Here is a 25370-nt window from a genome sequence, read left to right on the forward strand (position 1 = left end):
GCATTTGGAACATTACAGATGTAAAGTAAAAAGTGAAAGTTTTCTCCTATTCCATCTAAATTTCAGTTCCCTAGAGATAACAATTTTGTTTAAAAACCCTTCCACAGCCAGGCGCGGTGGCTCAGGCCTATAATCCCAGCACTCTGGAAGGCGAAGACGGGTGGACTACCTGAGCTCACAGCCTAAGCAAGAGCGAGACCCCATCTCTAAAAATAGCCGGACTACTGGAGGCTGAGGCAAGAGAATCGCTTCCAGTGGTTCTCAACCTTCCTAATGCCGTGCCCCTTTAAACAGTTCCTGTGTGTCGTGACCCACAGGTTGAGAACCACTGGCTTAAGCCCAAGAGTTTGAGGTTGCTATAACTATGACACCACGGCACACACTGAGACAAAGTGAGACTCTGTCTCAAAATAAATAAATAAATAAATAAATAGGGTGGCGCCTGTGGCTCAGTGAGTAGGGCGCCGGCCCCATATACCGAGGGTGGCGGGTTCAAACCCAGCCCCGGTCAAACTGCAACAAAAAAACAGCCAGGCGTTGTGGCGGGCGCCTGTAGTCCCAGCTGCTCGGGAGGCTGAGGCAAGAGAATCGCTGAAGCCCAAGAGTTAGAGGTTGCCGTGAGCCGTGTGACGCCACGGCACTCTACCCAAGGGCGGTACAGTGAGACTCTGTCTCTACAAAAAATAAATAAATAAATAAATAAATAAATAAATACCCTTCCAAACTTTTTTCGTACACATATACAAATAGATACTTCTATCTTACAAAAATGGGGTCATACCACATAGACTGATCTCCAAATTGCTTTTTTCCAATACCACAACATAGACTTCATTTAGTATTAGAACTTTAATATCTGTACGCAATAACATCCTTATGTGCCCTCTGGATAGATTTTCTGTGGCAACAGTGCTCAAACTTTTTCATCTCAGGCCCTTGTTACGTCCTTGAAAATTACAGAAGGTCCCAAACATCTTTACTTTATGTAGGTTATCATCTCAACATTTACCATTCACAAATGAAAACTAAAATTTTTAAAAATATTTATTCACTTACAAATATTATTATTGTTGCCAGAAAATAACTTTTTCCCCAAAAAAAGATAATTGTAGACAATCTTCTTTGATGCGATACCAAAACTCAGTGAATGATAGTTTCTTAAAGGTTGGTTGCTACCCTGTTCCCCAGAAAATAAGACCTACTTACAGGAAAGATAAGATGTCCCCTGAAAATAAGACCTAGCGCATCTTTGGGAGCACACCTTAAAATAAGACACTGTCTTATTTTTGGGGAAACAGGGTAGGTAGAATCTGAAACCACACCAACAAACTGTACTCCGTTACATTGAAACCTATTGGTCCACCTTGCACTCTGAATGGATCCTTTACATGTGCGTGATTTTATGTCATGAGTTGGCCATTTAGAAGATATTGGTTCACTGATTATATAGATCTACCAAGTAAATTTCTAGATATTAAAATTTCACATCTCTCGACATTACCATCGGTCTTTATATCACAACAGTCTACACAAGTTCTCCAAAATCCTAATTTTTACTAAAATTTTATTATTGGCAATAAATATTACCCATCGTTTTCCTTGAAAGAAAAGACTCCTTCATACATTCTTTAGTCTGAATAACCAGTTCATCTGTCAATGAAGTTTCAAGTAAAAATAGTAGTCCATGAAAAAACTGGCTAGTTCAGTTTGCAACTCCAACAGCTCCCCCCATGCTTGTCCTAGAGATAACCATCATACTGCAGTTCACAGAAGTGCTTTACAAGTACATACCTTTTCATTCCACAGAATATTAAAAAGACAAGGATAAAGATTTAATGAAATAGTTTTTGCTGCTTCATCAAAGACATTCTTTAGTGAAAAGTAGGATTTTTTTTCCTGAGTGCCTGTCATGAAGAATACAATGGCTACTTAGTATAGTTCAGTGCCTTGATTCATGCTAAGATGCCTGCTTTACTTTTGCATCATTACTGCAAATACCAACACAGTAAAGGAGGCAAATAAGATCTTTCTATCATATTAATACAAAAATACCTTTAACCTCTAAACCCCTGAAGGGCTTTCAGGGGCACTCTGGGAACTACACTGCTCTACCCTCGTTTCCTAGAAGTGAGATTGTACATTTCAAATTTTAAATTTTGCCAAAGTTCTCCAAAGTCTATACCAATTTTCCCCATCTAAAGCTGCAAGATCACCAATAGTTAAAATGTAAATAAATCACTTTTTAAATACCAAATTTGTTATATATATTTGCCTGCCTAAAATCAATGCTAAAACAGAAGTAATGTTTCAAGGCTAAGTGAAATCTAGATACCCAGATATATTGAGACGAGGTGAATATTTTTCTGTAATAAAGTAAAACTTCAACTGTTAAATGCAAGTTCGTTGAACAGAGGCCCTTTTGTCTATTGCAGTCACCCATCCTTTAGAAATTCATTGTGATTGAATTTCAAAGTATGTGGAACTTACACATATCATACATTTGCTTAAAGATGGGTGGGCTCAATTGATATTTTAATAGAAAAGATGCAGTCTGAAAAATGTCAGGCTGCAATAGAAATAAACAGAACCCTAATTAATTGGTTATAGGCATCAGTCTAAACTGACCCTTAGCTTTAATTTCGCTCAGAACTACTAAAAGTGAACAATATAATATGTACTGTCAGCACTCAAATGTCAAACACGCTCACAAAAAATGTCAAAGACAACCTTTAATGCCCCAAATATCATTCTAAACAGAGAGTGAGGAGGAGGAGGAGGAGGAAAGATACATCAACGAAGAAAAGATTTACCTTTTAGAAGGTAAAATAACTAGAAGTTGTGTATTCGCAATTCACGGGGAATTCTGCTTCCCTATTGATTTTTCCCACACAGCTCCAAAGTGAGTATTTTCAAGTCCTACTCATGATTGAAAAGGTCAAGGATATTAGTGTCAACCAGTATTTGTGGTTTTTAACCTTTCTGGGAGCACAAACCATTCTGAAAATATGATAAAGGCTCTCTGTAGTAAAGAATCCACACAAGTTAGGAAAAAAGCCCATGTCTTCAGTTGGAGCAGAATCACAGAATGATAGATTCTAAGGAAGAATCTATAGCCACTGCCTCAGGAAACTGAGGCCCTGAACAGTAAAATGGCTTTTCCAAGGTCAACAGTAAATCAGAAGTAGCAAATGGAACAGACTCTGAATAAAGCCATACAGAATCACAAAGTAACTTTTCCTTATACAAAGTTCCACTAGAAACTAAGAGATAACTACAGTAACAAAAGTCTTAAGTAGAAATGGAAGGAACTGACACAAGCACTGTTGCTCAAAAGCTCCTTAATGGCCTAAGTTGTGCACATAAGGAAAAACACAACCAGAAATCTTGAAAAAGAACTCACCATGTTCCACAAACACATTGCAGTGTGGACCCCCATGCCTCGGTGATTCCTTCTTCCCTGCTCCTTTGATAAAGTGCAGGGCAGGCAAACTTGGCCTTCTTTGGTCCCCAAGAACTTTTCCAGGCTGCTGCCCCATAAAGTAATAATAGGGACCCCTTGCCAGAAGAGGATTCAAGATATTCCAGAACGGTCAGTTAGCTTAGAAGGAAAATGGTATACGGTGGGGTTTCACATTCACTTCATCTCCACAAGTCAGTAATTGAGGTCAAATACAAAAAGAGATCTTCAGTAACAAAAGGAAGCAGTTTTTTTTTTTTAAGTTGACACATGTAAACAGGAGTTCCAATTATTTTCTCAGTTTATCAACTCAAAGTAATATAATTGCAATGCTACCCAAAAGTTCCTTGATTTAAAGTATATTTTCCTGGCTGAATAATAATTTCTTTTCAAGAAAAAAAAACTTAAACAGAAATATTCACAGGGATGCGGCAGAGGGTCCACAATACTAAATCCATTTTCATTCCTGCACAAAAAGGAAACGTTGATCGTCTTTGGATGGTCCTCCAGAACTTTTCCTGTGGAAGTCACCAACCCCCTATCTCAGTTTCTTCATCTTCCAACAAATTTCCTGCTGAACTGGCTGCGGCTCTCGCTTCTCCAGTCCGCTCTCCGGAAAAGGACACAGGTCACCCAGACTTCAGCGAGAGCTTGCCCCTCGACTCTGACGAAAAGGAATGCATTGCCAGCAACTTTTAAGTCCGCTTTTTAAAAGGCCTGTGAAACCAATCCAGACTTTTCCTTTGCATTAAAGTTTCTGGCTGAGTTGAGACTAAGGGTGCTGTAGGTGACATTGGAAAAAGTCAGGGCATTAGAGGCTCTGCGACAGCAACCTGGGTTGAAGGGGAGGCCGCCTGACAGCAGCGAGGGGATATGAATGGGGTGCTCGGTGGCCAAACTTGGGGCCGGGATCCGGAGCAAGGGGTAGTTCCGGGCAAAGAGGAAAGCAGCCAGGGCGGGGCGCGAGCGGCTTACTCGGGGGGCGATGCTTCTCCACGCCTCAGGAAAGGGGGGTGTCCCAGGTCTGGAGGAAAACAGAGACCACCCCCAGCCTCCCAGAGCCAGAACGGTGCAGTAAGGGACGAAAGGCTCTCGCGGCCCCGAAGGTGGAAGGCGGGCACTGGGGGAGGAGACCCGGCCGCCTCCGCTGCCCCGAGCCCGGGGGGTCTCTGGCCGAGACACCCCCTCCCCCGGCCCTAGACGTTGCCACCACCGTCGCCAGTCACATCCCCCGAGCTCCGCCGAGGGACCCAGCCTGCCCCCGCTGGTAGGGGCCGTGGACAACGGAAAGGCTCCTCAGGTGCAGAACCGGGGAACCGGCTCCGGCTCCAGCGCTGCTCAGGGAAAGACACCAACCCCCACGGCCGCCATGATGGATTACGAGCCGCTCCACAACGAGGCCAGGCCCCGCCCCTGGCCCCGCCCCCGCCGACGACCGGAGCCCGCCTCGCGGGGACCCGGGTTCCCTGGCGTCGCTTTCCCAGGACGCCGCCGCACCTCCTGGCCCTGCTCTCACAGCCTGCGAGGGCCTGGCCGGAACGACCTTTTAATTGAGGCTTCTCTGAGCCCAAGGTGAGTGGTAAGGAAGCAGCCGCCTCCTCTGTACTGCCATTGGTCGCCGAGGATCCGGGTCAGGCGGCTGTCCTCCGTCCCATTGGCCGGTGAGGCTAGAGCGGCTAGAGCTCCCAACCAACAGCTTTCTGGGCAGCCCGCGGGCGCGCCGGGAGTTGTGGTCCCACGGCGCCCGCGCGGAACCGCACGCTCCCAGACTTCTTGCCCCCTGCACCGACCCCTGCACCTTGGCTCCGCCTCCCGGGAGTCGGTGGACTCTCGCCGGCCTCTAGTCCGGCTGGGAAGCGTCTCCCCTGCGCGAGTAATAAGACCAGGAAAGAGCCAAAGCAAGGGAAAAACTGCGGATTGGATTTTCCTAGAACGGAATTGGATTACTTCCTAGAGTCGTTGCAGGAGAATATTTTTGGCCCACGCTTGGAAGCCAAGGTATTTGGTGCTTTTCACTCCTTTCACCCTCCAAAAAGCACAAATATTAGAGCTAGCGAAGAAATATGCAGATGGAAAGCATCCGACATGTCGCTAATGAATTCAGTTGTTTCTTTGGATTATCAGGAGGCGCACTCATCAAATAAACAGCATTTGATGAGAGGGCATGGCAGGTGCAATCACAGAGATTTGTGCTGGAAGGAACCTTCAAAACACTTCACAGGCGAACATGTATACACATAAACACAAATTGTTAGCCGACAAAATGCCCGGATTGTTGGGTTTGGTAGGCCTGCAGTTACCTAATGACCCAGACACGCCAAATTCACACCTGCCATAACACCTCTTCCCCAACTAAAAATCACCCTGGCCCTCTATTCTTCACTCTCCATATCTCCCCAGAGCCGTGCACGTGACCGCTTATACTCATTTTTAAGAGGATTTAATCAGCACAGCGCCTCCTCTACACCCAGCTTTGCACTTTTCATAAACTGCATTATCTCACTTAATGCTTACTACAGTCCCAAAGGCATGTAATAATTATTACCATTATACTGATGAAGAAACATTAAGAGATGGTGCTTACTGAAGGTCACTTGGCTAATATGTGACAAAGTCACAATTTCAACCCAGATTGACCTAGCCCCAAAACCCATGGTTTTCCTACTGTCCCACTTAGTATATAAAATAATTGTTGTCCTAGGTGGCCCCTGTGGCTCAATGGGTAGGGCGCTGGCCCCATATCCCAAGGGTGGCAGGTTCAAACCCAGCCCCTGCCTAACTGCAACAAAAAAATAGCCTGGCCTTGTGGCAGATGCCTGTAGTCCCAGCTACTTGGGAGGCTGAGGCAAGAGAATCGCCTAAGCCCAGGAGTTAGAGACTGCTGTGAGCTGTGGTGCCACAAAGGCGATGGAGTGAGACTCTGTCTCTACAAACAAACAGATTTTTCCTAAGTTGCTACTGACATTAGGGGAAACCACAGCTACATCATGTATGTTGTGTAAGATGATACTATTGTAGAAATAGTTCTGCTGGCCAGGCAAGTTGGCTCACACCTGTAATCCTAGCACTCTGGGAGGCGAAGGTGGGAGGATCCGGAGCTCACAAGTTGGAGACCAGCCTGAGCAAGATTAGGACCCATCTCTAATAAAAATAGAAAAACTAGCAGGGTGTTGTGGTGGGCACCTGTAGTCCCAGCTACTCCGGAGGCCAAGGCCAGAGGATTGATGAGCTGAAGAGTTTGAGGTTGCTGTGAGCTACAACACCACCACCCAGGAACAGAGTGAGACAATCTCAAAAAAAAAAAAGAAAAAAAGGAAAAAAATAGTTCTGCTGGATTGAGATGGTACTTATTTGCGATGTTGGTTTCAACTGGAAATTGCCATCTGAAGGTTCTGAATATGAAGCATATGAAAATTTGTACCGATATAGAAATAGAATTTATAAAATTGATGTTAATTGGTTTATCTTTGTTCACTATCACAAAATAATCTAGCTGACAATCTTAGTCCTCATTGGTGGTTTCATTCATCAAACTTCAAAGCCTTTGATTATTTGCCACTTACCTTACTCTGATTATTCTTTTTGAAGATTTTACTTTCATGTTTTAATAATTTCTCCCACATCTTCATTCTTCATTCTCTTGTTTGGTTTAAAATTGGGCAATCAAATCAGAACTCTTCCTAATACACATTTCTTGAACAATTCACTTAACAAGCATTTATAGAGCACCTGTGCCAAGCTGTTTTAGGTGCAGGGATATGGCAGTGAGGAAAAAACCTCATCTTCATGAAGCACCCTTGAGGGACAGGCAATAACAAAATAAGCAACAATCCAAACAAAAAATCAGTCTCAATAGTGGAAATTACAGTTCTGGACCCATAACCTTTCCCAATCAGTCCAATCCATCCTCTGGAAGATTGATTTATGACAAATCTCTAAAGGCTTAAAATCTATTCCTGATTTAAGGACTCTATCAAGGCTGGGCAAGGTGGCTCACGCCTGTAATCCTAGCACTCTGGGAGGCCCAAGTGGGTAGATTCCTTGAGCTCACAAGTTCAAGACCAGCCTGAGCAAAAATTGAGGGCCCCATCTCTACTAAAAATAGAAAAACTGAGGCAAGAGGATAGCTTGAGCTCCAGTTGGAGGTTGCTGTGAGCTATGACACCATGGCACTCTCCCCAGGGTAACAGCTTGAGACTGTCTCCAAAAAAAAAAGGACCTGAATCAAGTCACTTTATTTTTTTTTTATTTTTGAGACAGAGTCTCACTTTTGTCATCCTTGGTAGAGTGCCCTGATTGCGTTGTTGCCAATGAAGTTTTTACACTGGTACTGAATCCCTTAGGAACTTGGATTGCTAAACTCACAGCAACCTCAAACTCTTGGGCTCAAGCAGTTCTCTTGCCTCAGCCTCCCAAGTACCTGGGACTACAGGCATCCACCATATTGCCTGGCTATTTTTGGAGACGAGGTCTTGCTGTGGTTCAGGCTGATCTCAAACCCATGAGCTCAGGCAATCCACCCTACTTGGCCTCCCAGAGTGCTAGGATTACAGGTTCGTAAGTTATTGTGCCCAGCCTTATCAAGTCACTTTAATTCTTTTTTTGTTTGTTTTTGGCCGGGGTTAGGTTTGAACCTGCCACCTCCGGCATATGGGACCGGCACCCTACTCCTTGAGCCACAGGCACCACCCGTCACTTTAATTCTTTGAATGGACTTCTTCACCTAGAAGTGTGAGGTGTGAAGGTTACCATGAGGATCAAAATAAGTCTTCTTTGGTTTTCTACCAAAATTGAGACTGTGCTTCATGATAGTCACTGTACAGGTCAAATGCACTTGACCTAAAGGCATATCTCTAATCTCCATTTTCCACTTCCACTGTTTTCTAGTTTTGTGTGAGCCCCAAGTTGTAAATGTTAATTTTTTTTCTAGAGATACACTGTTTAAGTTTTTTTTTTTTTTTTTTTGGTAGAGACAGAGTCTCACTGTACCGCCCTCGGGTAGAGTGCCATGGCGTCACACGGCTCACAGCAACCTCCAGCTCTTGGGCTTACGTGATTCTCTTGCCTCAGCCTTCCGAGCAGCTGGGACTACAGGCACCCGCCACAACGCCCGGCTATTTTTTTGTTGTTGTTGTTGCAGTTTGGCCGGGGCTGGGTTTGAACCCACCACCCTCGGCATATGGGGCCTGCGCCCTACTCACTGAGCCACAGGCGCCGCCCCACTGTTTTAATCCCTGTGTAACACTGTAAAATACTTATAAGGACTAAAAATTAGAATCTAAAGCCGAGCAAATGGGCTGACAGTCTTAAGTAAATATTGCCAAATGTTAAATAAATACCTTTAAGCTCATTTATTTTTATTAAAAAAGTGATTCATTCCTGGCTGGGTGGCTCACAGCTGTAATCCTATCTCTCTGGGAGGCCAAGGCGGGTGGATTGCCTCAGCTCAGGAGTTCAAGACCAGCCTGAACTAGAGTGAGATCCCTGTCTCTAAAAAACAGCTGGTTGTTGTGGTGGACGCCTAGAGTCCCAGCTACTCAGGAGGCTGAGGCAAGAGGATTACTTTAGCCCAAGACTTTGAGGTTGCAGTGAGCTATACCATTGGCACTCTACAGAGGTAGAGTACAAAGAGTACAGAGGTAGAGTACAAAGGTAGAGTACAGAGGTACAAAGTAAGACTATCTCAAAAATATAAAAGTGATTCAGTTCAGTCTAATTTTGTTCTTTTACAGAACAAAGCAATCCAAGTTGCTAAGGGGATTCAGCACCAGTGTAAAAATATCTTAGGGTGGCGCCTGTCGCTCAAGGAGTAGGGTGCTGGCCCTATATGCCAAGGGTGGCAGATTCAAGCCCAGCCCTGGCTAAAACCTGCAAAAAAAACAACAAAAAAAAACTTTATCTTACATTTTTAATAACATCTATTAGAATTACACTTAACAACTGCGCCCTCTTGTGTGCCACTGAATATAGGCAATCAGAAGGAATTTTAAGACCTTCACATTATTTCCACTTAGTAGGTAGGTAATCACCATTCAGCAGATACTGAATGGACAGCATAGGCTGGTAGCACCGGAGAGCCAAGTCAAGGAGGATAAACAAGCTTACATGGTCCTGGTCAAAACCAAACCTAGGACTCTGACTGCCATTCTTCCCTACTGTCTTCTCTCTTTTTTTTTTTGTAGAGACACAGTCTCACTCTATGGCCCTCGGTAGAGTGCCATGGCCTCACACAGCTCACAGCAACCTCCAGCTCCTGGGCTTAAGCGATTCTCTTGCCTCAGCCTCCTGAGTAGCTGGGATGACAGGCGCCCGCCACAAGGCCTGGCTATTTTTTGGTTGCAGTTCAGCCGGGGCCGGGCTTGAACCCGTCACCCTCGGTATATGGGGCCGCCCCCTACTGTCTTCTCTTAAGAGGCAAACAACCTGGAAAGTCTTCTCAAAAGATTTACAGGTGAACCAATCTGGAGATGCAACATAACCTATATTCAGTTGTTTGCAAATCTGTTTTCAAAACAGATACACCTTGAAATAAAAAAAAAAAACCAGGCATGGCTTGGCGCCCATAGCCCAGTGGTTATGGAGCCAGCCACATACAATGAGGCTGGTGGGTTCAAACCCAGCCCAGGCCTGCTAAAACAATGACAACTGCAACAAAAGAGTTGGCGTTGTGGCGGGTGCCTGTAGTCCCAGATACTTGGGAGGCTGAGGCAAGAGAATCACTTAAGCCCAAGAGTTTGAGGATGCTGTGAGCTGTGATACCACTACACTCTACCAAGGGCAACACAGTGAGACTCTGTCTCAAAAAAAAAAAAAGGGGGGGGGCGCCTGTGGCTCAAAGGAGTAGGGTGATGGCCCCATATAACGGAGGTGGCAGGTTCAAACCCGGCCCCAGCCAAAAACTGCAAAAGAAATCAAACCAGCATGGTAGCTCATGTCTATAAACCTAGCACTTGGGGAAGCAGAAGTGAGTGGATCAGTAGAGCTCAGGAGTTTGAGACCAATTGGAGCAAGAGTATAAGACCCCCAACTCTACTAAAAACAGAAAAACTAACCAGGCATTGTGGAGGGCGCCTGTAGTCCCAGCTACTGCGGAGGCTGAGGCAAGAGGGTCACCTGAGACCAAGAGTTTGAGGTTGCTGTGAGCTGTGACACCACAGCACTCTGGCCTAAGCAGCAGTGTCTCAAGAAAAAAAAAAGTTTAATAAAAATAAACATGCCATTTAATGAAAAAGAGCCGAGCTGTACTTCAGAAATTTCAAGTGCAGTGTTATTACTACTGAAACTATGCTAGCTTTCTTTTTTTTTTGTAGAGACAGAGTCTCACTGTACCGCCCTCGGTAGAGTGCCGTGGCGTCACACAGCTCACAGCAACCTCCAGCTCTTGGGCTTACGCGATTCTCTTGCCTCAGCCTCCCGAGTAGCTGGGACTACAGGCGCCCACCACAATGCCCGGCTATTTTTTTGTTGCAGTTTGGCCAGGGCTGGGTTTGAACCTGCCACCCTTGGCATATGGGGCCGGCGCCCTACTCACTGAGCCACAGGCGCCGCCCCACTATGCTAGCTTTCAAATTTTAGTAGATGACAGTAGTTAGGGCCACTGTCAGAGGCATTATGTCCTGATCCCTTCTTTAGCTCTTAATTATTACCCAGAACACAAGAACAGAAACTAATGCTGTCAATACATTTATAAATATCAAAAAATAGCACTTACACATAGTGCCATTAGAAAAGAATGTTTCCCAAAACCTTAATCAAGGTACCACTTTTAGACAATGCAATGCACAGAATTCTAACATTCCTCTGTGGGAGCTTCAGTATCCTTTTTGTCTTTTAACCATGAATTATTCAATGGCTAATGCATTACCATTTCAGTTCTAGGAGGAAAACAGCTTTGCTTTTCCCATCTCCGTTTTTCTGTTTTCTCCTGTTTATCCCACCACTCAAAAGTACATGGACCCAGAACATCCATTCTATTATTGATAATTCAGCTTCTTACAAGTCACCCTTCGAGGCAGGAGAGACAAAGACCACCTGGTATAGACATATAGCAGTTGCTAAATGGAATATGAAATGAGAAATTGGACTCCAACCAAGCAAAAGGCTGCTTGGTTAGCTTTATTCTTCCATGTGACTGCTGGGCTAACTATACCAACTATATTCTTCCTTGTCATACTTATGCTCAGAATGAGGTGGGAATGGAGGCCAAAATAGACCTTTTACAGGTCAGGGATGCCATATTTTCTACTGGGGCAATTTCATAGGGTACTATGCCTGGTGAAGTGAGTAGAAGACAAAGCATTCTCCATTTTATTCTAGGATGGGAGTCCATTTGGCTGGAACTCTGTGCACTTTGAAAGACCCAAAACTCCCCCCTTGTGCTGGGCTCAGCAGGCAAGCTGTAGGCACTTTCACCTTCTACGTGGGCTTTGTGTTAGAACAGGAGAAAACAGGTCTGTGGCCTGGCAGTAGCCACACAGCTGTTGATGCAGATGAAGTGATGACCTCTCAGGTCTTCACTGAGCACACTTAGGTACCACACATTGGATTCTTTATCCCAGTAAAGTATGCCCAGTCCTATCCAGGAGTATCTCCTTATCCCTCCTGTTCTAAAAGTCTCTGGCGTGTTTCCATCACAATTTCTTCCATTATTTCTGGCTTTATGATATCTTTGATCTAAAAAAGAAAGGAAAGGAACATGCTCAGAAAAGAAACCAACTATAAGCCAACCACGAAACCAACCCAAACACAGAAACCAAGTGTAAGCCTTCTGTACTCCTCATGTGTCAGAGGCTGCAATGGAGTATCTGCTAGAACCAGCTTAATAATCAGCAAGGTTCTCTGCAATACAGCTGACAAGAGCACATAGATCCTCCTGACATTCATCAAAAAGACAGCTGAAATTTGGGATGGGCAAGATGAAGTCCAGAGGACTGCATCATGAACTAGAGGGCACGTCCATCCTTCACCAAACTCTTTTTTTTTGTTTTGAGACAGAGCCTCAAGCTGTCACCCTAGGTAGAGTGCCATAGCATCACAGCTCACAGCAACCTCTAATTCCTGGGCTCAAGTGATTCTCTTGCCTCAGCCTCCCAAGTAGCTGGGACTACAGGCGCCTGCCACAATGCCTGGCTATTTTTTGGTTGCTGCCATCAGTTGTTTGACAGGCCCAGGCTGGATTCAAACCCGCCAGCTCAGGTGTATGTGGCTGGCACCTTAGCCGCTTGAGCCACAGGCGCCAAGCCCACCAAACCGTTATTAACACTACACATTGAGAATACTGTTGGGGAAAGATCCACCAGACACGGACAAGGCTGTCTTCCAAGCTACTTCATACTGATGGGCATGATAATACAAGTCCGTGGGAGATCTGCTTGCTATCTGAGGAAACCCTGGTGCAGCTCATAGATCAGTGGGGAAAGGGAAGCCCCAGGGAGAGTACCTGGTGTGGAAGAGATGCTTCATAGCAGTACAGGATACTGGTGTCATACAGCATCATCCTCTGAGTTACCAGTGAGATGATGCAGTTCCGAAGCCGGGATATCACCTCTCGATCGGCAAGGGAGACAGGCTAAGAGGGGGACCAACGGGGAAGGAAAGATATATATATGAATAGGACTAAAATAGGTCAATAGTTACAATAAATCACCAAAAAGAAATCACCTATGACTCAGACAATATCGTTCTGGGACACCAAATCAGCCAAACAGCTAACTCCAAGGGTGATAAAAAGGATGGCTGCTTCAGTGGCTCTCTAGATAGCACCCTGCAACTCTGTCTCTGCTAACAAAACTCAAACAGGTCAAGGAGTTTAGCTCTTTAGAAAAGAGAAGGCAGTAAATATTCATGACCACTCAGACTACAGCAATACTATAGCTGAAAAACAATGAACACCAGGCTGCGCTGGTTGCTCAGTGGGTAGGGCACTGGCCACACACACTGAGGGTGGAGGGTTCGAACTTGGCCCAGGGCCAGCTAAAATAGCAATGACAATTGTAACAACAACAAAAATATGGCAGGCGCCTGTAATCCCAGCTATTTGGGAGGCTGAGGCAAGAGAATCACTTAACCCCAAGAGTTGAAGGTTGCTGTGAGCTATGACGCCACGGCACTCTACCCAGGGTGACAGCTTGAGATTCTGTCTAAAAAAAAAAAAAGAACACCACCCAACACAAAAACACAGTGGAGACAGAGTGCCACTCCCCATCCAAACAACAGTGGCAATAGTGTGTGCTCACCTCCAGGTTTGCAATGAAGCCCCCTGCATCCTCTTCTTTGTGTTCAGGTGTCGGGTAGATCCATATGAAGCCATTGTTACCCAGAATCACTGATGCACCACACGGCAAGTCATGGAAGTGGGTCTTCTGCCGTTTCACCAGGGAGGGGGAAACCTGGACCAAAACACCCTGACCTAGCTAAAGAAATACATACGCTAGATCACTGTAAGGTCATCAGTGAGATGAATGAAAAGTAGACTACACAATTTATGTCCTAGTTATATTCAAATCAGTGTCCTTCCTGTCACTGATTGGACACCCATGTGCACATACATAGTATGCATTTTTACAGAGAACACATCTGGATTCACTAGGTGTTTATATATCCCAACGAAAGACAACTTTCAGTACTCTGCTGTCATTGCCCTTGGCATTCACCCCTACGTTCTAATCCAGGGTTGGGGTATGGGCTGTTAGAGACGCTGGAGCCAATGAGGAAGACAGCTCAAGTCTCCTGTTGACTGAGGCCCACTGTCCTATCTCATCCCCCTACTCACACCCAAACATCAGACACCTCTGCTGCCCAAAAGATGTGTGCCCCTGGGCAGGTAAGGGACAGGCCAGCTCCAAGTCCACATCCTGCTGAGGGAGGTCTGTGAAGGTCAGCACACAACACAGCATCCATCTATTGCAAGCACATGAACCTGGTTGGCTGCAGCCTCTCCATCAAAGGAAGGGATTTTTGTTCTGCTCAGAAAATGAAAACGTTCATGCTGGTAAAGCAGAGAGACTAGTGCCTCCTAATTTGTTAAAAAAAACTCCTAGCACTCTGGGAGGCTGAGGTGGGTGGATTGCTTGACCTCAGGAATTGAGACCAGCCTGAGCAAGACTGAGACCACATCTCTACTAAAAATGAAAAACGTGGAGCTGGAACATATTCTTCTTAGCAAAGTATCTTAAGAATGGAAGAAAAAGTATCCAATATACTCAGCCCTACTATGAAACTAATTTATGGCTTTCACATGAAAGCTATAACCCAGTTATAACCTAAGAATATGGGGAAGGGGGAGAGGAAAGCGAGGGGAGGGGGTAGGATGGGCGGAGGAGGGTGATTGGTGGGACCACACCTACAATGCATCTTACAAGGGTACATGTGAAACTTACTAAATGTAGAATATAAATGTCTTAACACAATAACTAAGAAAATGCCAGGAAGGCTATGTTAACCAGTTTTATGAAAATATTTCAAATTGTATATAAAACCAGCACATTGTACCCCATGACTGCATTAATGTACACAGCTATGATTTAATTAAAAAAAAAAAGAAAAACTGAGGCAAGAGGATCACATGAGCCCAAGAGTTTGAGGTTGCTGTGAGCTATTTATTATACTACCGCACTCTAAGGGCAACAAAGTGAGATTCTGTCTCAAAAAAAAAAAAAAAAACCTCAATAATGTAACCCGATAAAAGAAAAGCAGTGAAATTTCATTTAGAAGCTCAGAGGACAAAACTATCTTCGCAAGCAGTAACACCCATTTTACCAAGTGGACATTTGTCTAAGGGCTGTCTCATCAGCCCTGGGCCTCTTTGTTCCAAGGTCAGCCTCTCAGTCATGGCCCCAGCAGTGCCCCCTGGAGGAGACAGAGGCACCTCAGAGCTGAGGGTTAGACCAGCTCTTCTGTCAGCAGTTTCCTCAAAACAAAAGGATAAAAGCTGATGTTCTTGGCTCATGGGCAAGGGTGCCAGCCACATTCACCAGAGCTGGCGGATTCAAATCCCGTCTGGGTCTGCCAAACAACAATGACAACCACAACCAAAAAATAACTGGGCATTGGCTTGGCGCCTTTAGCTCAAGAGGCTAAGGCCCCAGGCACATATACCAGAGCTGGCAGGTTCCAATCCAGCCTGGCCCTGCCAAACAAAAACTACAACCAAAAAATAGCCAGGCGTTGTGGCAGGCGCCTGTAGTCCCAGCTACTTGGGAGGCTGAGGCAAGAGAATTGCTTAAGCCCAGGAGTTACAGGTGCTGTACTGCCACAGCACTCTACTGAGGGCGACAGGTTGAGGCTTTGTATACAAAAAAAAAAGCCAGGCATTGTGGCGGGCGCCTGTAGTCCCAGCTACATGGGAGGTAAAGGCAAGAGAATCGCTTAAGCCCAAGAGTTGGAGGCTGCTGTGAGCTGACACCACAGCACTCTACGAAGAGCAATACAGTGAAACTGTCTCTAAATAAATAAATAAATAAATAAAGTTGATGTCCTTTGCAATGCTACTAACCCATGACTTGTGAATCCCAATCTTCTGTCTGTTAAGTTCAGGGAACATGATTAGTTTGTGTGATGCCAACTATTATTAGCACTTAACTAGTAGGTTCTCCAGGTCAGAATTCCAGAAAACTATGGTGATTTGAAGTCTCAGTTAGCAAACAAGAACACCAATAGCTGACTTACTTTTCCATATTTCAGGCTCCTCGTGTGCAGAGAGACAGCTCCATCAGAGAAAACTGCCTGGACCTCAGCCTGGCCAGGAGGGTGAAGGAACAAACAGCAGCTCAGCCACCCCCTCCCATGTTGCTGTGTCCCCAGCCCCAACCCTATGCCTCCGTCTCTTCCTCCCATCTCCAGTAGTCCAGATCAATGACCTTAGACATCTAGACAAACTCAAGCACACCACTGTAACCTCACCTCTCTCCTTGGTTGTCAGGAACAACAAACACCTTTTCTACTCCCTAGAGCAGTGGTTCTCAACCTTCCTAATGCCCCGTTGAGAACCGTTGCCCTAGGGTATAAATTAACACATTAGGTGAATCTAAGTCTAGCCTAAAGCACAGGTCACTGTATGTTACCAAACCCAAAGAAAGGACTTAGCTGGTCTGAACAAGTGTTGGAGAGTCAGCCCAAGTTAAAGAGACAGAGAAAGGCTTTAGCAAAGCCCTTGACACTTGATCTGAGAATCTGATCCCTACCTGGGAGAGATATACTATGTAAGGCTTGTTTCCCAGCCCCACTGAAAAGCATCAAGGGCTGGAAGGCAGTGTGCAGGATACACTGATAAGGTCCCCTTCCTGTAAGAAGCCTCTCATTGCAAGCTCATCTGCTGCAGATCTTCTCCTCTGAAATATACAAAGAAATGACCACATTACTCAGGACTGAGCCTCAGAAAGATCTCCATCACTTCATTCCCTTTAGAGATTTTTACAGCAAACGCAATATTCAAGCACTAAGAACTATGGGAAGAATGGCCTGTGGCTCAGTGGGTAGGGCACCGGCCCCATATACAGAGGGTGGCGGGTTCAAACCTGGCCCCAGCCAAACTGCAAAAAAAAAAAAAAAAAAAAAAATAGCTAGGTGTTGTGGTGGTCGCCTGTAGTCCCGGCTACTTGGGAGGCTGAGGCAAGAGAATCGCTTAAGGGCGGCGCCTGTGACTCAGTCGGTAAGGCGCTGGCCCCATATACCGAGGGTGGCGGGTTCAGGCCCGGCCCCGGCCAAACTGCAACCAAAAAATAGCTGGGCGTTGTGGCGGGCGCCTGTAGTCCCAGCTACTCGGGAGGCTGAGGCAGGAGAATCGCTTAAGCCCAGGAGTTGGAGGTTGCTGTGAGCTGTGTGTAGGCCACGGCACTCTACCGAGGGCCATAAAGTGAGACTCTGTTTCTACAAAAAAAAAAAAAAAAAAGAGAATCGCTTAAGCCAAGGAGTTGGAGGTTGCTGTGAGCTGTGACACCACAGCACTCCACCAAGGGCGATAAAGTGAGACTGTCTCTAAAAAAAAAAACAAAAACAGAACTATGGGAAGACTAGACCCTGCCTATCTCTCCATCTGGCTCCCTTTCTCCATCCTCTTTCCCTCCCTCCTCTGAGTAAATTTCAAACTCTCCCAATCTCCTCCAGCCACCTTTTCCACACTCACTTTTCCTGAAAGCTGTGTGTTCTGGCAGGACCAGACTATCTCCTGCGTGGCTGTCTCTGCTCACACATTTCCCTATCTCTAAAATTCCCTCACTTCATCATTCAAATTCTCTCCATCCTTCAAGGATCAATTCCAATGCCAGATTTTTCTATGAACTTCTCTCACTGAAATCAATCATTCCTTTTGCACAACCACATGTTTGTTTATTCTTCTACTACCAGGTTTTGGATGTTATCTAAATGCCCTGCTAGGGAACTCACTCATGCTTGGCATTCTCCTCAGCACCCAGCACAGCAAGCCTCTCTGTAAAGATATGCTGGACTGAAGATAAAGGTGAACCTTGGTATTTTAAAAAAGGCTGTAGCTCCAGTTACATCTGGAATAACCAGATGCCTTTCAAGTCATGAAAAACTAATGTACAGACAACAACTTCACTGTGTAAAGCTGATACATCCAGAAAAGGAAGATTGGGCGGTGCCTGTGGCTCAAAGGAGTAGGGCGCCGGCCCCATATACTGGAGGTGGTGGGTTCAAACCCAGCTCTGGTCAAAAAGTGCAAAATAGAAAAATTAGAAAAGGAAGATTATTAGCATCAAGCACCCAAGAGTTTCTCTGCCCAGCACTCTTTTGGGATCCCATCCAAAGGTTGTTTCTTGTCACATCTCATTCGTGACACCACTTGTCAGGGCCCAGGACTGGCCAGGTCTCAGGCCCAGCTTAACTAGGTTCTGGACATGGACCACTAAGTTACCTTGCTCAGGTCTGTTAGGGGCATGAGGGCTATCTACTTTAGCTGGAGAGAGAGAGTCATAGAGAGAATAAAGCACTCTTCTTAGAAAGATAGATCTTAGTCTTTAGCAGAGCTTGGTAATCTTCAGCAGAGAGACGCCGTGCTGGCGTTCTGCAGGCAGAAGAGGAGACAGAGTCAAAGTAAGCGAGTCCGTGATAGAATGCGCATGCTCCCAACTGCCTTCTCCTCCAGCCTAATATAAGGCTGATCTCATGCCTCTCAACACCAGAGGTGTAGAGACTGACAATTCACCGCTGCTCTCATCTCACGAGCTCTCATGCTTGTTAGGAGAGCTAAATCCCTCTCCATGCCCTTTCCACCAAGGTGTTCCATTATTGAGCTATATAGGTATTTCTTAGAACTCTCTCCTCCAAGCCATAGGCTATACAGGCTGCTACAGTTTCTGATCTTACCATAAGCCAATTGCTGCCTACCTGGGGACACCTAGGCCAGGTTAAAAGTCTACATAAACACCCAGACAGCAAATGTCATAGCAGACAAAAAGAAGTAAAAGAGGTAACCTCAGTGTAAAGCAAAGTTATCTGGTGGAGAAGGGCCCACAGCTCCCACTAGCCGACTGGCCCTGCTCCAGAGCCCTGTTGGAGCCCTTACCACAGTGGTTCTTAACCTTCCTAAAGCCACAATCCTTTAATACAGTGCCTCATGTTGTGGTGACCCCCCACCCATAAAATTATTTTCATTGCCACTTCATAACTGTAATTTTGCTACTGTTATGAATCATAATGTAAATATGTGATATGCAGGATGTATTTAGGCGACGCCTGTGAAAGGGTCGTTTGACCCCCAAAGGGGTCACGACCCACAGGATGAGAACCGCTGCCTTACCAATTCTCCTCCAGGGAGGTTCATGGACGAAAGAAGCAACACTGAATCCAGCCTGGAGTTGGTCTCCACCTTCCACCTCTTTTGTTGAACCTACAAACCAAAGAAGTTCCACACCTGGACACATGCTCCAAGGGAAAGAGCTCACATCTTAAGTGACTAGTAATCTCAAAGATAACAAGCCAAATATTTACATCAGAGGTCACAGAATAGCCAAATGCAATGAATCCTTTTTCATGTAATAATCATATAGAATAATTATTCAGTAAATCACCAGCTTGCCTTTACTTTGTAAACACCACTGATATTGACTTTACCTCTGTGATTCTCCCCACTACAATGTCTCCCACTTCACCATTATATCTGAAAGATAAAATGAAAGGTCATCCATAAGTGAACAGACTTTCTTACAGGACCAAGCACCATTTGAGATTTCTGTTAAACAGGATGAGGGCTTTGAGTAGACACCACATTTAGCAAATTCATATATCTATACTGCTTGGACTTATTTTCAAAAATTGTTAACTTCAAACATTCTCCCATGTATAAAATCTCCATTAACTATCCTTAAACAAATCACTATTGCAAATAGTTTGTTTTGCTCCAAATCCCTATTTTTTTTTTTTGATTACATGACAATGAAAAGCAAGGAATATTTTCCTGTGTGATATGGATGAGTTCTGCACCAGCCTAAAGAGAAAGGAAATTCTGAAACAAGATGCCACCCAAACCAGTCTACTCACTGTCTCCCCACCCACTGCTGCCTGTATCAACCCCCAATGAGTTCCTCATCCCTGATTCTAGTGACGAAGCATTTCACACCCAGGCTCAGTACTTAGACCTCTTCACTTTTCCACCCACACTCACCTCTTGGTGAGCTTGTCCAACCTCATGGCTTTAAAACGCCACTGATGACTGCACCAGTCCCTGAATTCCAGATCCAGCTGCTAGCTACACAGCATAACCACTCAGATGACTAATAAGCATTTTCAAATGTAACAAGCCTAAAACTAAGCTTTCCAACAGCTCCCTCCCCTCCTCCATAGCAAACTGATATGGGATAACTCATCCCCTCAGTAAATGGTTGACTCCATCCCCCTCATTGGAGCCACCCTTGATACCTCTCTCTCTCTCATTTTCTCTCTAATGCTCCAGGACAAGTCCAGCAAGCAGCAAATCCTGCTGACTCTATCCTTAAAAATCTATGCAGGAAATAAAAGGCATCCTAATTGAAAGAAAGAAGTAAAACGATTCCTATTCACAGATGACAGGGTCTTATATATAGAAAAGTCTAAAGTGGCTCAGCACCCATAGCTCAGTGGTTAGTGCACCACCCACATAAACTGAGGCTGGTGGGTTGGAACCCAGCCTGGGCCTCCCAAACAATGACAACTGCAACAAAAAAACAGCCAGGCAGCGCCTATGGTCCCAGCTACTGGGGAAGCTGAGACAAGAGAATTGCTTAAGCCCAAGAGTTTGAGGTTGCTGTGAGCTGTGATGCCACGGCATTCTACCAAGGGTGACATAGTGAGACTCTGTCTCAAAAAAAAAAAAAAATTCCAACATCCTTTCAAGATAAAAACACTCAGAAGGGCGGCGCCTGTGGCTCAGTCAGTAGGGCGCCGGCCCCATATACCGAGGGTGGCGGGTTCAAACCCGGCCCCGGCCAAACTGCAACCAAAAAATAGCCGGGCGTTGTGGCGGGCGCCTGTAGTCCCAGCTACTCAGGAGGCTGAGGCAAGAGAATCGCCTAATGCCCAGGAGCTGGAGGTTGCTGTGAGCTGTGTGAGGCCACAGCACTCTACCGACGGCCATAAAGTGAGACTCTGTCTCTACAAAAAAAAAAAAAAAAACACTCAGAAAACAAAACTCTATGCAGAATCTAATCACTCCTCTCCATTTCCATCGCTACTACCTTAATCCAAGCTACACCACGTCAGGTAATGAATCTAGTCACTGATCTAATTCCCTAAGCCTGTGTCTGGTCCCCTTTCAATCTCCCCACAGCAACTACAGTAATTTTATTAAAACCTAAGTCAGATCATGTATCTTCTCTGCTCCACCCTTTCCAGTGGCTCCTTGGATTACACAAAGTGGAATCCAAAATGCTTATCATGGCTATAAGGCAAACCAACTGTCCACGTAGCTCAGCTCTCTGCCGCTATCAGTTCCTACTCTGTCCCTCACTCATTCTGTTCCAACCCCACTGGCTTCCTTTCTGGGACTAACCTTTAGTGAACACTTCTGGGTTCAGACCTGTACTAAGTACTTTACATGTGCCATCTCACTGAATTCTAATGAAAATCCTATGAGGCAGGCCATGCTATTATTCTCACTTTGCAGACGAGGTAACCCAGGCTTAGAGAAGTCGGGTAACATAGGGAAATTTTTTTTTTTCTTTTTTTTTGAGACAGAGTTTCATTATGTCACCCTCTGTAGAGTGCTGTAATTTGAGGTTGCAGTTCACAGCAACCTCAAACTCTCGGGCTTAAGCAATTCTCTTGCCCCAGCCTCCAAAGTAGCTGGGACTATAGGTGCCTGCTACAATGCCCAGCTATTTTTTTGTTGTAGTTGTCATTGTTGTTTAGCAGGCCCGGGCTGGGTTCAAACCTGCCTGCCTTGGTGTATGTGGCCGGCACCATAGCCACTGTGCTAAGGGCACCAAGCCAACATGGAGAAACTTTTGAAGACCACGCTAATCTATAACACCCTTCCTGAAGTCATGTTCAAAACTGCAGACTTACAGCATGATAGGGAAGGCAAAAGTGGGGGGGTGAGGTAAAAGGAGGCAGAAAAGATCTGGTTGTATAGCATGGAAGCTACAACAAAGAGAATATACACCTTTTTTCTCACCTGGTTTTCAAAGCTTTCACACAAATCAACTTGTTTACTCTCTCCACAGAGCCAGCCACAGATGCAACGAGTTTCTCTTCCCCCATATATGTTCCATGGCCCCTGTTGCAAGATGACGACACAAAAGAATACCAGTGTACCAGTGTAACACCTGAGGTTACCTCGCCTGTCATGAACATTGTGTTCCTCAAACCTAAAGGCTCCTCTACCTTAAATCCTGGCTTTTGTGCTGGCCGCTCACCTCTGCCTGGAACATTGCTTCTCCAGAGAGCTAGCAATGCAGACATCTCTCTCATCTTACTCAACTCTGCTGCTCAGATGTCATATTCTCCAGCAGGCCTACCTGCTCACGCCAGTAATCCCAGCACTCTGGGAGGCCAAGACAGGTAGATTGCCTAAGCTCAGAAGTTCAAGACCAGCCTGAGCAAGAGCAAGTGCAAGACCCCAGGCATTGTGGCAGACACCTGTAGTCACAGCTACTTGGGAGACTGAGGCAAGAGGATCACTTAGCCCAAGAGTTTGAGGATGCTGTGAGCTGTGATGCCACCGCACTCTACCGAGGGCAACAACTTGAGACTCTGTCTCAAAAATAAATTCATTCATTCATTAGGGAAAAAACAGTACTGGGCCAGGCGCAGTGGCTCACACCTATAATCCTAGCACTCAGGGAGGTTGAAGTGAGTGAGTGGATAGCTTGAGCTCACAGGTTTGAGACCAGCCTGAGCAAGAGCGAGACCCCATCTCTATTGAAAATAGAAAAACTGAGGCAAGAGGATTGCTTGAGCCCAAGAGTTGGAGGTTGCTCGGAGCTATGACACCATGGCACTCTACCCAGGGTGACAGCTTGAGACTCTATCAAAAACAAACAAACAAAAAAGACCAGTACCCCACCCTATTGCTTCCATTCCCACCATATTCCCAACCACATTCCACTTATTTCCCCACTGCATTTATTGCCTAACATTCTGTATAACTTCTCTGTTGTATTTATTATCTGTCTCTCGGTGATAGAACTCCACCAGAGATCTTCACTTTGTTCACTGTTACACCCCAACTGCACAGAATATATGTTGAAAGCATGAATGAATCTTAAGATTTCCGAGGCTCCAATAATCTTAAACTAAGAGATTAAAGGGCAATGCTATACATGCTGTACCTTGGATATGTACCTGTGTTCAAAAAAAGGGGTTGGAATACCATTAGTGTTTTTATCTCTGATCATGATATAACGGAGAGTTTTGCTTCTTTTTTTACACTCTTATCTCATTTAATCCTCAATACCCTATTAAATACTATCATCACTATCTTTCAGATGAGGAAAAAACTGACCTTGAAGTGGTAATATAGCTAATAAGATGTGGTGGTGGCAAAACTGGAACCTCGATTGTCTGACTCAAGAGCCTGCCCTCTCAACTACAACACACTAAAATGCTCCTAAAATCAAAGATTGTGTATTTGGGTGCATGTAGCACAATACATCTGTTTGCTCTAAGCCCAATCAGTTATTAATTCCAAAACCGAGCCCCTAGCTGGTAGATGACGCTGAGGGAGAAGAAAACCACGTCTGGTAAACCCACTGTCCCTTTAGCTGGAAACTGGAAAGAAAGCTCTACTCTTACCCCTCCCGTTTTCCAGGTCTCCAACAAGAAAAGCTGTAAGATGTGGGCTTCAAGCAGAAGACCCAGAAATCATGGCCACTGGAGGTCAAGACAGGAGGGTTTTAAGAGACTGAGACAAACGCAGAGGGGGACACATACGCGGCCAGTAAAAAGCACGAGGCTCATAATCGAGGCGACTGGGACGCTCAGGAAATGGGCCCTGGGTACCACAGGGAGTTAGAGGCAAGGAGCTAAAAGTCGGGTTTCGGGACAGCAGGCCACGTGCAGAGAGCCCTGCAGCCGCTCTCTACGGCCCTGGGTTTCCCGAGTCCCCACATACCGCATGAAGCCGGTGTCCGTAGTGATGGTGTCCCCCGGCACCACTAGGTGTTTCTTAGTCTCCCGCCCCAGACTCTCGCTAAGCCGCTTCCGAGATACAGGAAGCCTCATCTCCATCGCCATCTTGGCGCCAATAACTTGCGCAGGCGCAGCTCGACGGAAAGCCGCAACATCCGGCTCCGCAATTCCCAGGCGCACCCGGAGGGGCGGGGCTTCCGGGCACCAACCACCAGGACCGCAGAGTACGGCGGCCATGTTGACTATTGGCAACCATTAAGTTAACCTGAAGGGAAGGAGGGAACCGAGTTGACATGTTTACTATTGGCAAGAAAGCGTCCGTACGATAAAGAAAAACCTGGCATCGTCGTAAAGTGTGTAACTTTTTACTAAAAGTATCTCGTACTCATCATCCCAATTTTTGTTCACAAGGGTTAGAGATAATTGAAGAATGGTCTGGTCCAACTGTAAGCAGCTAAAACGTGGTTTGTATGAGACAGCTCAGAAGGATCTGGAGGTGAGATCTACACAAAACGCTAGGACCAGAGAAAAGAGCTCCTTTTCAGACCTTTCCTAGTAGCTCGGGCATTCTACATAGCTGCCGAGGTGTGGGTGCTGCTCCACCCTAAATAGTGTTCCAGGTACTACTCAGTTGGTGGTATTCTTTAGTAAAGACCTCTTTGGGGTGAGCTGATATTACTCTAACATTTCTTTTGAAAAAAAAAAAGAGAGAACGAGGAAAAACCATCCAAGAATACAGAACAAACCTTGGAAGATAGGAATATTTTGTGGGGAGGCAAATGCACTCGTAATATGAACATCTTCGCTTTGCTCTTACAGCTACTTGAGTGCTGTGTGCCGGGCACTGGTGGGTAGAGAGATGTCCACATGGCCTTTTCTGTGGCTCTGTTTAATGGGAGTGTTTCCTTTGTCTCTTCTGCCTGCCTCCCACTTCACTCCCTGCCTGGTTTACAGCATTCACAGCAAACTGCGTTTCAACCTGAGGGAATTGGAGATGATAATTCTCCATGCACAGAGCCTCTGAAGAGGATTAAAGGAAGTAATTTGCATCATCCACCCATGTTGAGGTCAATAAATCAAGTCCACTGCCCTCTGAAGATCCATCAAGTCAACTGTTTTATAAATCTTCAGAAAGAGAGCATTTCTTTCACTTAAGCAAGGCTCACAACTACACTTGTCAAGCATATCAACCCTTCCAGACATTGATGGCATAAATGCTAGTGCCCCATAAGTCATAGGGAAGTGGGCGGGCCAGGCCTTTGGCCTCCTTCTTGCCTGCCTAGAGCCAAAAAATTGCAAAAACAGGCCAGCTGTTGAGTGGGGCTGCAGCCATAAGAGGGCGATGGTGTCC

The 25370-nt window shown here is 45.6% G+C and overlaps 2 protein-coding genes and 1 long non-coding RNA gene across 4 annotated transcripts in view; all 3 read right to left on the reverse strand.

Annotated features, from left to right (window-relative positions):
* ABL1 (ABL proto-oncogene 1, non-receptor tyrosine kinase) overlaps positions 1–3536 on the reverse strand; it is a 151101-nt gene extending 147565 nt beyond the window's left edge. Inside the window, exon 1 of the mRNA XM_053559600.1 lies at positions 3401–3536. Within this exon, the coding sequence (XP_053415575.1) occupies positions 3401–3536 (136 nt within the window). The remainder of the gene's footprint in view (positions 1–3400) is intronic.
* Positions 3269–4251, reverse strand: LOC128564061 (uncharacterized). The gene has a single exon (XR_008373954.1). It is a non-coding gene; the product is annotated as an uncharacterized LOC128564061 (long non-coding RNA).
* Positions 4252–11741: 7490 nt separating this feature from the next.
* Positions 11742–24170, reverse strand: EXOSC2 (exosome component 2). Of its 2 annotated transcripts, none has more exons than XM_053559680.1 (9): positions 24003–24170; positions 22065–22166; positions 19529–19574; positions 19215–19304; positions 16720–16785; positions 16124–16192; positions 13693–13845; positions 12897–13025; positions 11742–12130 (listed from the first exon to the last, which is right to left on the reverse strand). In XM_053559680.1, exons 1-9 carry the CDS (start codon positions 24122–24124, stop codon positions 12050–12052), a joined length of 858 nt encoding a protein of 285 aa, XP_053415655.1. In that variant the 5' UTR covers positions 24125–24170; the 3' UTR covers positions 11742–12049. The 2 variants fall into 2 exon arrangements, with proteins under 2 accessions (XP_053415655.1, XP_053415644.1); XM_053559669.1 differs by having other exon boundaries at positions 13693–13869.
* Between the last annotated feature and the right edge of the window lie 1200 nt (positions 24171–25370).

The sequence above is a fragment of the Nycticebus coucang genome, chromosome 2 (assembly GCF_027406575.1).
Source record: "Nycticebus coucang isolate mNycCou1 chromosome 2, mNycCou1.pri, whole genome shotgun sequence".
NCBI lineage: Eukaryota > Metazoa > Chordata > Mammalia > Primates > Lorisidae > Nycticebus > Nycticebus coucang.

Bases quoted from the DNA above. Each gene is read 5' to 3' on its own strand.
- EXOSC2 (XM_053559669.1), bottom strand. From the start codon at position 24,124: ATGGCGATGGAGATGAGGCTTCCTGTATCTCGGAAGCGGCTTAGCGAG. The intron at 19,575-22,064 runs GTGAGAAAAAAG...TTTATCTTTCAG, and splicing joins GTGAAAGCTTTGAAAACCAG to ATATAATGGTGAAGTGGGAG. The intron at 13,870-16,123 runs GTAAGTCAGCTA...GTATTTCTTTAG, and splicing joins GGAGCCTGAAATATGGAAAA to CTAGGTCAGGGTGTTTTGGT.